Genomic DNA, 13,931 nt, shown 5'->3' with positions numbered 1-13,931 from the left:
TTGTTTATTACTGAATCTCCAGTTCTTTGAGTGGTGTTAGGTATAAAAGGCATCTAATAAATTTTTGTGAAACTAATGAACAAAATGAGGTTTCCTCAAGCAAAAGGAAAAAGAAACTGATATATACTGAATACTTGTTATTGTTTTAGGCATGTAATATATGTTGATCACATTTAATCTTATTTACAAACTTATGAGAATAGATATTATCCCCATTTTCCAGCAAGGAAATGCAGACTTGGAAAAATAAAATAATTGCCTTAGAATAGCTAGAATTTTAAGTCTGGTCTTTAGTATTTGACTCCAAAACAAAGGTTTTCACTACCCTGTTATTTTTAAATTATTAAATGCTATGTACTGTAGGAATACAAAGATAACTAATAAATGGTTATTTAAATTAAGTATAAGCCAGTATATAACTACATTTCAAGTGAGTCTAATAAATTTTATAGTTATATGGAAAATTGAGAAATCATTAGCCAAACTGAAATGTTTGGCACAGACTAGGCTCAAAGCGAAACACTGATTCAATAAATGTATGAATAGATAAGGATTTGGCTCTGAAATATTAAGTAAAATTTGAATTGGTACAAAGAGCAAGACCATTTTAGGTACAGGGGACAATATAAGCAAGTGTGAAAAAGCAAACTTGTGAAAAGACTAATAAAATTTATCAGGAGATAAGAATTAATGTTTAGGAGCCCTGTGAGATAAGTTTGGGAAAGTGAGTTGGAGATCCGACTGATAGAGAACTTGAATTCCAAGACCATGTTTGAATTTACAGTAACTGGAAGGCTATAGGGTAATAGTGGCACTACACATTTGTATGGGCATATGGACAACAGAATGTAGTGGTTAAGAGTGTGAGCTTTGGAGCAAAACTCTCTGAGTTAAAACTCTGGCTCTGCCCTCTACTAGCTTGGTAATCCTAAACAAATTACTTAACTTCTCTGTGCTCTAATTTCCTCACCAGCCAAATGGAGATAATAGTTTTTAACTCACGGAACCATTGTGAGGATTATATGAATTTTTATATATAAAAATTAAAAATAAATTTAAAAATAAAAAAGGGGGCGGCTGGGTGCCTCAGTCAGTTAAGCATCCAGCTCTTGATTTTGTCTCGGGTCATGATCTTATTATGGTCATGAGATTGAGCTCCACATCTGGCTCTGTACTGAGTGTGGAGCCTGCTTAAGATTCTCTCTCTTCTTCTCCCTCTACCCCTCCTTTTTTTGCTCTCTCAAACAAACAAGTAAAATGAATTATTATATGTCAAAATATAATAGAAAACAGTCCTGGGGCGCCTGGGTGGCTCAGTCAGTTGAGCATCTGACTTCAGCTCAGGTCACGATCTCGCTGTCTGTGAGTTTGAGCCCCACGTCGGGCTCTGGGCTCAGAGCCTGGAGCCTGCTTCCAATTCTGTGTCTCCCTCTCTCTCTGCCCCTCCCCCGTTCATGCTGTGTCTCTCTCTGTCTCAAAAATAAATAAACGTTAAAAAAAAAAAATTTTTTTTTAAATAATAGAAAACAGTCCTTAGCACATAGTAAGCATTCTGTAAATATTAACTGTTATCATTTATATGACATTTCAGTTTTCACTTGCTTTTATTTTCAATCGCTTTCATGTATAACATTTCTTTTAATCTTCACGGCAACTCTGCGAGGTAGGTAATACTATAACCAGTTTAATGACTGAACAAAGCCAAGGAAGTTATGTCATTCCATATGTGATTCTCTGTATTTCTGTGATTCTCTGTATTTCTAAGAAACTAATGGAACAACGGACTAACATGCCCAAAGTAAAGTTTTAGGGAAATCATTCTGGTGAAATTTTGCAGAATGAAATGATGAAGGGAAAGAACCTGGAAACAAGTTTATCATGCTCTTGAGATAATCTAAGCTTAGGTTTTATTTATAAAAACTTTTTATGCCAAGGACTGTGTCATCAAGAATTACGAGGAAAGACAATTAAATGAGACATTATGAATTTTCTAACTAACTAATTGATATTTTTTCAGCTGTATTTAAACTTGAAACAGATAGAAATATATGGCCCTTGATAAGAATCTATCGGGGTGGCTTTCTTCTGATTGAATTCCTTTTTCTACTGGGCATCAACACATATGGTTGGAGACAGGCTGGAGTGAATCATGTGCTCATCTTTGAACTTAATCCAAGAAGCAATTTGTCTCATCAACATCTTTTTGAGGTAATCAAAGCAAGACATAAAGTCCCACAAATATAGTTCACGTTAGCTATATCGCTGGTTTAGTGGGTGCTGAAATCCATCTTTTACTTGAGGAAGATTATTGACTTAACATCTAAACATTTATCTTACCTTTGTTTTATTGAAGATATTTCTGAGTAATGGAAAAAATAAAAATAACAATTTTTCTCTTTTCTTTTCTTTCCCATCCTTTATCAGATTGCTGGATTCCTCGGGATATTGTGGTGCCTAAGCCTTCTGGCATGCTTCTTTGCTCCACTTAGTGTCATCCCCACATATGTGTATCCACTTGTCCTTTATGGATTTATGTTTTTCTTTCTTATCAACCCCACCAAAACTTTCTATTACAAATCCCGGTTTTGGCTGCTTAAACTGCTGGTAAGTCCAGAAACTTGTCTACCATTTTTAGAGTGGTGTATTATTGGCTTTGTCCAGGAGGAACCAAGGCTGCTGTTGCACAACTCCAGAAGGCATGGTTCACTTTGTAATCTATGTGAGTGGTGCTCTAGCTCCAAGGGTAAAGAATATAGTGTAATTGGTACACCTCATGTTGTATAGTGCAGTGGCCCTGGGAGAAATACTTATTCATGCAGTTTTTTTCCTCCTAAAAGGGAGTATGAAGTGTCCAGATATTGAAATTATTTTGCAAATTAATAATAAATAATTCGTGATCTATTTAAGTGCCTTATTATTTAGTACAGATTACTTAGCCAGCTGTGATAACATGTAGAACTCTGTGAATTTCTTTTTTTTCCTTTTTAAAAAGTGGTAAAACTATTATTTTCCTGTCAAATTGATAGAAATAGTCAACCAAACATTTTTATTTTTACGAAAGATTCATTCTCTAAAATCAGTAAGCATATTTTACCAGATTACCAGGTTTAATTTGAGAAACTGACTTTGATTCTTGTTTATAATACATTCCATTTCTTCTTCCACTTTACCTATTTCTTAATCTCAAAATCTCTCAATTTAAACATTAGGATATAGAATCTCTTGCAAAAATAGTTGCTGTATTTTTTGTAATGGTGTAAAGATAGCTTGGGGAAGGGACTTCTCTTAACTCCTGAATTAAACCAGCTCTGTTTTGAAAATTAATTGGTAATGTTCTCCTGTAATTATTTCTTAGGTTATGAATTACAACTAACAGTAAAGTGAAGATTAGTGATTAAATTGACCAATCTCTACACATACTTTCAGAATTCCTATAATAATTGCCTTACTCTTTTTTCATACCTTAGAAAAGTATACTGCCTTGAAAACTGGAGTATTCTTTTTCCTTTTGTATATCCCTTACGGTTAGCAGAACTTTTTTCTTTGTTGTTGCTGTTCTTAGCAGTACATTCCCTATATATAGCATTATTTAAATTTTTTGAATCTGAAGATATAAAATATGCTCTTCCTATTAAAAAACATAGTAAGTAAGCATACAACAAGTAAAAAGCCACTTATATTCCAGTACAGGTAAGTATTTATAGCAATCAGGAAAAGAAAATGGCCTAGATCTCCTTCATGTTTTTTTCCCCAAAGTTGATTGTTATTTATTTGTATTTCTTATTTCTTCTGGTAGGATTTTTACCACAAATTGAGAATATCCCTATTTTCCTCTAATTTCATTAAATACTAATAAGTAAGAGAGCAAATCATTCCTGTTATGTATAGTACCACTAGGCCAAACTATAGGCCTAAGTGTAGAACTTAGATGTACAAGAGTATTTTGAAAAGTCTTAAGTATGTAATCACCTTTAACACATTTTATCATCTAGAACACATGATTTTTAAAGGATTTTTTGTAAGACAGAAGAAATACTTGAACATTTTTTTCTCTCTTGAAATTCATACTAAAAATAAATCATTTCCCGTTAGTACAACAAAATTAGATTACCTTTTTTATCTTGAGATTATTTGTCATTTTATTGCTAGATTTTGTGGAGTTTTAAAACTTATTTGCACAAAAATGTAGTATTCTTCTGGTTATAAGGAAATAATGTTAAGATTATAAATACCTATTATTTCCTGCCTCAATTATTGTAAAATATCTATAAAGTTATTTTGAAATGAGGTTTCAAAGACTCAGATGTTAATACGATTGCATCATTGCAATAACGGAATGATATCGTTGTGTGTTAAGTGAACATTTCCCCAGTGCATCCTTCTCTGTTTAAATAGTTAGCTATGATTGATGCATGACCAGTTACTCTTATTAGCAAAATGATTCCCCATTGAGTAGACATTTATTAATGCATTTGCTGTATGTTAATAAATGAGGATTTATGGATGGAATAGGTTGGCAATGATGATGTAATAAGGAATAAGAATAATAAGTGTGCTATAAGAATCAGTGAAATGCAGAAAGAAGCATTGTGGTTTGTTATATTTATAATAATAATTGTATACAGGAAAATCTTACACATATAAAGCATTTTAACATTAAGTGACCTGTTGACTTATTTTAATTCAAATCTTACTGAAAAAATTTACCCTGAGACTTATTTCTAGTGTTAAAAATATTTTGTTTCTCTGATACAGCTTTTTTAATAGCCTCATCATTAAGTAAAAGTACATTTCCTTCTTCAATTTTTAAAAAATGGAAAAGAACATGTATCATTTGGCCATAGTGGTACGCACTGGATGCTGTTTATATCCATATTTAAATTTGAATGTATGGAATTTATATGCTATACACCTCCTTCAAAAAAGCTAAAAAAAATTTTATTAGAAATTTATTTAGGGGTGCCTGGATGGCTCAGTCAGTTAAGCGTCTGACTCTTGATTTTACAGTGTGTGGCTTCAACTTTGGGCTCTGCACTGTCAGAGTGGAACCTGCTTGGGATTCTCTCTCTTCTTTCCCTCCTCACTGTCCCTCTCAAATTAAATAAACTTAAAAAATTTTTTTAAAGAAATTTATTTTGATACTTAAATGTCAAATTAGGTACAGTTTATTTGTATTATTAGGTCATAAATCTCTGTAGATCTATATTTGCCCTAATTGGAGGTCCAATTGGGAAACATAAGCACTGCCTCAGATTTTCTAAACAAAAATACCAATCAATTCTTCTAGAAGACTACTTAAAGTTTTAAAATTAAAGTCCTTTCCTATATAATTGGGGAATTGATTTTTTCAATATTTTCTTTGGTTTTATAGTAAAATTTTTACATATGTCTCTACTATGATTACAGAGAGATAGTCTCTTTTAATAATGCACTGTTCTGGACATTTTGTATGTGTTCATTTATTCCATCCTTTTAATAACCATGAGGTTGGAGCTGCTATTAATCCACATTGTATAAATGAGGAAACCCAAGTTCAGAGGAGTTAAATACACAGCCAGTAAGTAATGGAGATGAAATGTGAGCCCAGGCAGTCTGATCCCATAATCTGTACTCCTGACCACTACCATTTAACAATTAAACCTGGTAGTCACTTTATTTAAGATACTTAACTTTGATCTAGTAGTTCAAACTAATAAATATATTTTATATAAAAATTCAAAGAGTGTGATTATTCACAAGCCTCTAAAAGCAGAAATTAAACTTCATCTTCTTTTTTATCGGCATTAACTTAGAAAATGATGTTAGTTAATATCCGTTCTAATAACTTATTAATGGCTTTTTTGTGTATGTGAGTAAAACATCAGATATTTTGAATTGTCTGTAGCTTTCTTAATACTGTTACTCAGTGAGTCATTGTCATTTTAAGCAAAATCACAACAATGTAGAAGTTGAAAGACCTTAGCCACAATAAGAAAAGAAAGAATTCTCACTCAAGAAGGGGAATTCAGATAAATTTAAGATGAATTTGACTATGTGTAAACATCAGGGAATTCAGTATGAACTCAGCCCTACCCTGTCTCTGATGCAGCTACTCCCTCCCTCCCTTCTTTGTATTTCTAGGGTATTTTGCATGTTTATCTGTAATAGCACTTACTACACAGTGCTGCCGCTATTTCCTTAGGTATATATTTGCTCAACCAGACTGTGGGTCTTTGACAGAAAAAACTGTTTTATCTCTGTACTTCCACAGTGCCTGACATGTGTTAAATGCTGAATGACTATAATTATATTCCTTCCTTTATTAGTTGTATTATACCAACATTTACTACTCCCTCCTCTTCCTTTTTCCATCTGCTCTCTTCTATAAATTTTCCCTTCCTTCCAGTTTCTATTTTCATGCCACTCCCTTTCGTAGTCCCATTTCCCTCTTTTCTTATTTAATGCATTCTCTTCCTCCTCTGCTCATATGGAGGTTTACTCTCTTAGCTAGCTTTTGAGGCTGAATTTGGCAGATTATGAGAGTAATAGTAGTCTGTCTCATGTCCATGAGAAATAAGAAAATTGCCCTCGGCTATAATTTTCACAAAAGTCCACGACTAGAGATTGAGTTAGACTTCCTGATCCTTTTGGTGTTATGTTCTAAACTCTTGTTTGTCTCTTTGAATTTTTAAAGTCCACTCTGCACCCCACAGTTTCTTAAAATACTATATAAACTGGCATCAGAACCTTTTCATGAATAAATGACTAACATCTCAACCACTAAGCCCCCAGTTCTCACTCCGCCCCCACCCCCTACCAAAAAGAGTTTGCTGTATCTAGACCTTATGGTTGCAAACAATATAGCTTGTCTCTCAGGCTTATTGCAAACTTATGAAAGAGCAAGAGACTGATCACAAAACTGAGCCATGGCCTCAAAATATATCCGCTCTAGAAAATATCACAAAGCCTGTACTAGGTCCTGCAGATACCTGATCTAACGTCCAAAGCCCCAACGCAATACCTGTCATAGATACTTGATATCTAGGATGGATTCATCATGTAGCCATTTATCTCCCTCAAATAATAAAGAGAAGTGTTTAGAGGTAGAATAGAAAGAACCAGCCAAGTCTGAGGGGAGAGAGCCATTATTTTTCATGCTGAATATGTCTGCTAAATGAATATAGCTAGATGGCAGGCGAGCTATAGATTTAGACTCATTTTCTCAAAACTGCTGCTTAGTCAAAATTCCTTGTTTTAGGAGTTCATTTTTAGCTTTTAAGATAGAAAGGGTCTGTCAAGGCGAGGATTAAAGCTGCCTTAATTCCATCTTCAATTTTCTCAGGGCATCTCAAGGCATTCTGCACTATTGGAGCCTGTTTCTGATGATTACATTAGTATCTATCCATCTTCTCTCTGCAATGGCAGGAGATTTCCCTTTACAGTGGTAAACAGTCTTCCACAGAATAGGTCAGGATGAGTTTGTTGTAGGTCCTCTGTAAAATGGGGATATGAATAGTGCCAAGCTCATAGAATTGTTGCAGTTAGTGGACTATGAAAAAAGCATTTTGAGAAAAATATGCAGCATGGATTAGTGCTCAGTACATTTAATCTGAATTCATTTAACATTATTTTTATAATAGTGGGGTATGAGCTTATTTTTGTGGCATCATTTCAAGACAAATACAATTATTACCATGGCATTAGTGAAATGAAAGTGACTTCAGTGAGAGAACGGGCAGGCATGCTTCAGGTGTTGCACATCCTTCCCTCCCTGTCCCTTGTAGGCAAAGAAGAGCTTTCTATTCAGGTAGCAAAGCTCTCATCCCAGTTAAGAAGGAGGATATTCCAGAAATTATTATAGAGCATGCGTCTCTAGCACAATTTACCCCAGAGCCCTAACACTACACATCCTCTCAGTGCTTCTCCCTTCTGCTACTCTCTGCTTTCAGCTTCAACTCTTTCCACCCTCTCTGCTTTCTGTTTTCTAACTGTAGCTATTCCTGTCTTCACCCCACTTAAATTTCCTTTCTTAGTTATCTGTTCAACTCATTCAGTTCACTACTAATTCTCAACCTAGCCACTGTTGCCAGGTCCCTGTGTTTGTGATTGGCTCATTGGTTTCCATTTTATCAGCTAAAGTAATCATGCTGCATGGTCAGACAAGAATTAGAGAAATTTAATATGAACTTTCTTGTTTCTGTGTTTTTTTATTTTTTTTCTTTCTCCCAGTTTCGAGTATTTACAGCCCCCTTCCATAAAGTAGGCTTTGCTGATTTCTGGCTGGCCGATCAGCTGAACAGCCTGTCAGTGATATTGATGGACCTGGAATATATGATCTGCTTCTACAGTTTTGAGCTCAGATGGGATGAAAGTGGGGGCCTGTTGCCAAATAATTCAGAAGGTAGGGTATGAATGTGCATCCATACCTCTGAACTGCCAGTGTAAACCAAGAAATATTGGGAATGATAACTAAGAAATGTAAGATCACGGTGAAAACTCATCCAATAATACAAACTTAATTAAATGTACTTGGCACTCTTTTAGCAATCTCTTTATCTGATACAATTTGGCTCTTAAATTAAATGTTAGGATTTCAGTCATCCATTTGCCAAGAGATTTGCAACTTACACTTAAGGAATTCTAAAACTTAGAAAAAAAAGAAAAGTAAAAATTTCTAGTATATTGGTAGTTATATCACAAATGCTTTAGTGCCAACAGTTTCCATCACAGTATTGCTTTATAATGATCAAAAATACTTGAGTATTTAGACTTAGATCAAGGGCTTTGAGAAAGTCATTGTAGATCGTTTTTAATTCTTACTGAGGATCTTGGGGTGTTTTTTTCTGGTTCTTTTTCCCAGTCTTGGTGTATGCCAGGAGTTCGAGTTATTAAGGAATTTTGCCTTAATGACAAAGACCAAATTTAGACAGATTATGTAACATCTGACCAGCAAAAAGCTAATGAAGCCAGTGGCAACACATATTCATTGATTGCTAGCAGACCACAACTTTGTTGTAGGTTGATCCCACTATAATGCATTCCCAGAATTTGAAGAAAAATGTATTTACCAACTTCATTCTTCTCATTTAAAAATATAAACTCTGCTCTTCATTAAAAAGTAGGCTAATGAGGTACATTTTCTACCTATTGTGATATAGCAGTTTGGAGTTCATGAAATTAACTAGAGTCACTAGTGGCATTTGTATGTTTTCCAAGTATTTCAAATTACAGAGTAACTTTTCTTTCCTTTGATTACTGTACTCATCTTCTAATTTTCTTACAGTTTTACCACATTCCAAAGAAAACGATTCCAGAACAGGTTGTCAGAAATCTGGGAGGGCAGATTTTCCCCCATAGGTCCACCCTATATATTTACCTTCCTTTTTTGGCTTTCATCGCTCATGAAAAGTTTGAGAATATAGTAGTTACAAAGAAGAAAGTGATTCAGAAACAAGGCTCCTTGCTTTTATGGACTTGAGAGTGGTTACAATATATAACAAAATGATGTGAACAAGTTACTTGTCTTTTGTTTCTTTTTTAATAATAATTCTTCTTCTTTGAAATCCGCACAGAACCAGAAGTTTGCCACAAATATTCGTATGGTGTGCGGGCCATCGTTCAGTGCATTCCTGCTTGGCTTCGCTTCATCCAGTGCCTGCGCCGCTACCGAGACACAAAAAGGGCCTTTCCTCATTTAGTTAATGCTGGGAAATACTCAACAACTTTCTTCACGGTGACGTTCGCAGCCCTTTACAGCACTCACAAAGGTATTCTACGATTGACTGTGAAGAGATTTTTCAAAACCTGGGTTTTTACTACTGACATCTGTTTCTTACTCTGGTTCCCTTTCCATTTATCATGCTCTTTTTTTCCACTGAAGTTCCAGTCCCCTCAGCTATACCATTTTGTTCTTGAACACAATTTGAGTCTCATTCCAGCATTTAATAACAAGTACCATCAAAAAGTCATCCAGAATAGGAAGGATTTAGTGATATGTGAAATCCTGAATTATGTTCAGTGTGTTCTATCTTAGACACCTTGGGCTTTCCTTTGTTGTTGGTTTTTTGTTTTGTTTTGTTTTGTTTCTGTTTTTTTAGCCTTCTTGTTCATTAATGAGGTTGGGAAATGCTAGGTGAAAAAGATTCCCTCTGGCAATCATGTATATTTTTAATCGCTTTCCTTCACCAAGTAGTAAGGATTGTTTCCAGCCCATTTAACTGCAAATTGAGTTCTCTGATCTCTCTAGTTTCTTATCTCCATAGCAACCAGTTATTACTTGAGACTGCTCTTCTGTTGGGAGGAGAAAAAAGCTTTTAGGTTCTGAGCCACATGCAGTCAGTCCTTTTGAATTTTTAACCTTTTTCCAAGAACTGTCAATCAAAGATCTTGCTTCCTTTTACTAAAATTCATTCCATCTTTGTCTTTTTAAATCAGTATCAGCCCACACCTTAGAGGCTGGGTGGTAAAGAAATGTTACTTATTGAAATTATTGTAATTATTTTTAAATACTTAAGTAAATTTTTTTCAGTGACTTTTTTCTTAATTGAGACACTGTATTTTAGGAGCCTGAGCTAGTACCTCTTAGCTACTTATCTAAAAAGTATGCCTGATGGTCTTGAAAGGTTGGAGCAGTGGTTTTTTTGTGAGGCTTGCAATTTGGTCCAGTAGAACACTTTATAACATACTTCCACTTTTAGCAGTAGATTCTGCAATTACAGTAATATTGATAATGCAGCCAATAATTTTATCACTATGTAGGCACTCTTGTTAAATGATATAATTTAACTAAGTGCCTCAGTGAAAGAAACACATCCTCAAAGCTCCCGTAATTTTAACTCTTGCTGAGGAATGCTGTTCTTTAGTCTGGGCATGCATCATGATTCACAAGGTTGTGATTAGAGAATTTATAAGTCAGGCAATGGATTTGATACATGGTACCCTATGCCTTAAGAACCCTTTACTTTTCTCGCATCCTGGGTAACAGTGGTTTGGGGTTGAATATTTTAGGACATAACATATCTTTAACTATACTGGTACTCTTCAGTATGAAGCTGAAAATCTGAATTCCTCAAACCTGCACTGGCTTCACTTTTAATAACCTAAAGCTAGAAGCAGTGGTTTGGATGGTATTGTGGTCGTCAGACTTTCTCTTTCTTTTTTTTTTTTTTTTTTTTGGCTCATGTATCCCTTTAAAGAATTTTTAAAACTATATTATTATCATTTTTATTTTATTATTTTAAACTATTATTTAAACTGTATTTTCTGACATTTTAAAATTTACATCTGAAATTTTTCATCTTAAGGTTAAATAATTTTTAAAAATGTAGTTTACAGTGTATTTATAATTTTTTTTTAATGTTTATTTATTTTGAGAGAGAGAGAGATAGAGCATGAGTGGGGAGGGGCAGAGAGAGAGGGAAACGCAGAATATGAAGAAGCCTCCAGCCTCGCTTCTAAGCTGTCAGCACAGAGTCGGGTGCAGGGCTTGAACTCATGAACTGCAAGATCATGACCTGAGCCTAAGGTCATTCAACCGACTGAGCCACCCAGGTGCCCCCCCCCCCCCCGCCTTATTTTTTTTTTTTACAGTGTATTTTAAATATTCACATTTTAAAACAAAACTGCTAAAATGTTTCTACTAAATGTGTCCAAGTAATCTAAATACAAAAGCATGATACTCACCATGATTTGTATTTTTATGTTTTAATGACTTTTGTCTGATACATATATATGTAAATTGAAATTAAGTTATTACCTATTACTAGAAGATGCTAAGAGATTTTTCTGTGTTGTAATTATAACTGGCCAAAGTAATGTTACAGATATGTTATAAATTTTAATAATTATCACATAGACATTTCTTATTGAGATAAATCTATATTACTTATTCTGTTCCATTTTGCAGTTTTTGTATAGGGAAGCTCTGAGAAACCTTGTTAAATAGCTGTATACATGAGGGTAGAAGTTTAATTGTTGGAGCATCGCTAAGTTTTCTAGACAGATCCTCAGTTATATACCAAAAAATATGCACAGTAGTCCATCATCAGTAATTATTTTTGTTAATCTATCAGGTTTTCTTATTGAATGCAAAAAGTTAAAAATAAACTGAAGGAAGTAAAATATTAAACATAAACTAAATGAAAAAAGGATTTGTTAACCGTTAGAATCATTCTCTTTTTTTATGGACAGTCAGTATCTTATGACATTGTTTAAATGGTGTTGTTTTTTAATCTTGGTAGTGCAGATTACACTCATCTAGTTTATAGAGATTATCTGCCATATCCCCTAATTGGAAAACCAGTCACCCAAATTAGAAAAAGTTTTGACTTAAATTAACATGTTTATAGACACCCCTGTGTAAACATCTCAATTCGAATTCTGAGTTGGGTAGGTAGATGAATGGGTAACTGGGTGCATAGATAGGCAGATAGAATAAACATGCATTCAGTAAACATTACTGAGAATATTCTGTGTATCAGTTGTGCTAGGCACTAAAAATGGAGCAACAAACAAAGTAACGTTCTAGCCCTTAAAAATTTATGATCTAGTAGGGGAAGTAGGTAAAAAGGCATTAATTGGTTGCACAACAGTGTGAATATGCTTAAAACTTTTGTACGGTATGCTTAGAAGTAGTTAAGATGGTAAATTTTGTGCTATGTGTTTTGACCACAATAGGAAAAAAAGACATTAAAATAAGCGGGGGACCATAATAGCCTACAGACAGCATAAGTCCCAATCCGGCCCCCAGTAGAGACTTCCCAGAGGTAATAGTTAAGCTATTTTATTGTTTATGTGAAGGAGAATTCCAGTTATCCCATTATGTGTTTTGCCCAAGGCTGTGTAATTTGTGAGTGGTGGAAGTGTTGCTGTTTCCCACTTCTGTTCTTCTTTCGCCCAGGGCTTCCTCTTGTCCCCTCAGGCAGAACCACACCTTTTAAGTGGAGATAATAGTATCTATTCTGTTTACTTTACAAATTTGTTGTAATGATTAAATAAGGTGTAGTGTACATGGAATCACCTTATAAACTCTAACGTGCTACACAAATGGAATTTATCATTAAATGAAATACAATTCTCTTTGCTGTCTGGAGCTGGCATATGTGTGTCTTTCTTTATGGAAAATCTTTCTAAGAGAAACCCTTGTGATCCCTTCGGTAGGGGCGTTATAATGGACAAGTACCAATTAGGAATGTGTTTGGCTTCTTGTTCATGTAACACAGATGTTCACTCACTGAACTTGATTCAAGTCCCACAGTCAAATTTTTAAAAACCAAGCATTTTTTTTAGAGAGACCATTGGTTATATATCTTATCATAGCCATAAAATTAAAAAAAAAAAAAACCTTTGTATTGTTGATACATAATATTAAATATTTATATCACTAATTTTCTTTTTACCAAAAAGCATAAAACAGGAAAATTTGGCATTTAGTGATGATCAAAAGTAGAATTTGCTTTCTGTTGTTTTGTTGGACAATATTCCAAGAGGAAAAGTATCAGAAAACATACACTTTAAAAATAATCATTGAGCCAAAAGGATAGATTTTGTATGGTTAATGGGGTAGATCTTTTTCTATTGAATTTGTAAGTATTACCGTAAAGGATAAATTTTATGAGGAGAGGAAGGTGTAGAAGACGGTGAGGTATCCCTGTTCAGACTCAAGGATATGAGTCTTTTCAGAGAACTAGCCTACAAGAGTTACCATAGTAACTGCATTATTGGGGGTATTTTCAAGATTTTTTCAAAGGTTAGGTCTTAAGATGAATGAAGGCACAAGTGTTTCTTCTGTACCTAGAGTCATTTTTTTAAAGGTGAGGGAGGGGCTTAGACCTGTTTTAGGGAGACTACTTATTATATTTCAGCTAGCTGTCACTTGGTATAATAAGAAGGAAACACATTTTAAACATTCAGTGTATTTTATTTTCCATCATTAATTTTAGACACAAAGGAAT

General features: G+C 34.3%; 1 protein-coding gene across 3 annotated transcripts in view; it reads left to right on the top strand.

Annotated features, from left to right (window-relative positions):
* Positions 1 to 13,931, top strand: part of XPR1 (xenotropic and polytropic retrovirus receptor 1) — a 220,340-nt gene that overhangs the window by 162,659 nt on the left and 43,750 nt on the right. For all 3 annotated transcript variants that reach the window (XM_058701262.1, XM_058701264.1, XM_058701263.1), the window contains 4 exons: positions 2,018 to 2,208; positions 2,425 to 2,604; positions 8,209 to 8,380; positions 9,552 to 9,746. In XM_058701262.1, the coding sequence (XP_058557245.1) occupies positions 2,018 to 2,208; positions 2,425 to 2,604; positions 8,209 to 8,380; positions 9,552 to 9,746 (738 nt within the window). The remainder of the gene's footprint in view (positions 1 to 2,017; positions 2,209 to 2,424; positions 2,605 to 8,208; positions 8,381 to 9,551; positions 9,747 to 13,931) is intronic.

Source organism: Neofelis nebulosa, chromosome 15, assembly GCF_028018385.1.
Source record: "Neofelis nebulosa isolate mNeoNeb1 chromosome 15, mNeoNeb1.pri, whole genome shotgun sequence".
Taxonomy (NCBI): Eukaryota; Metazoa; Chordata; class Mammalia; order Carnivora; family Felidae; genus Neofelis; species Neofelis nebulosa.
This window is presented reverse-complemented; position numbering and strand designations above follow the sequence as displayed.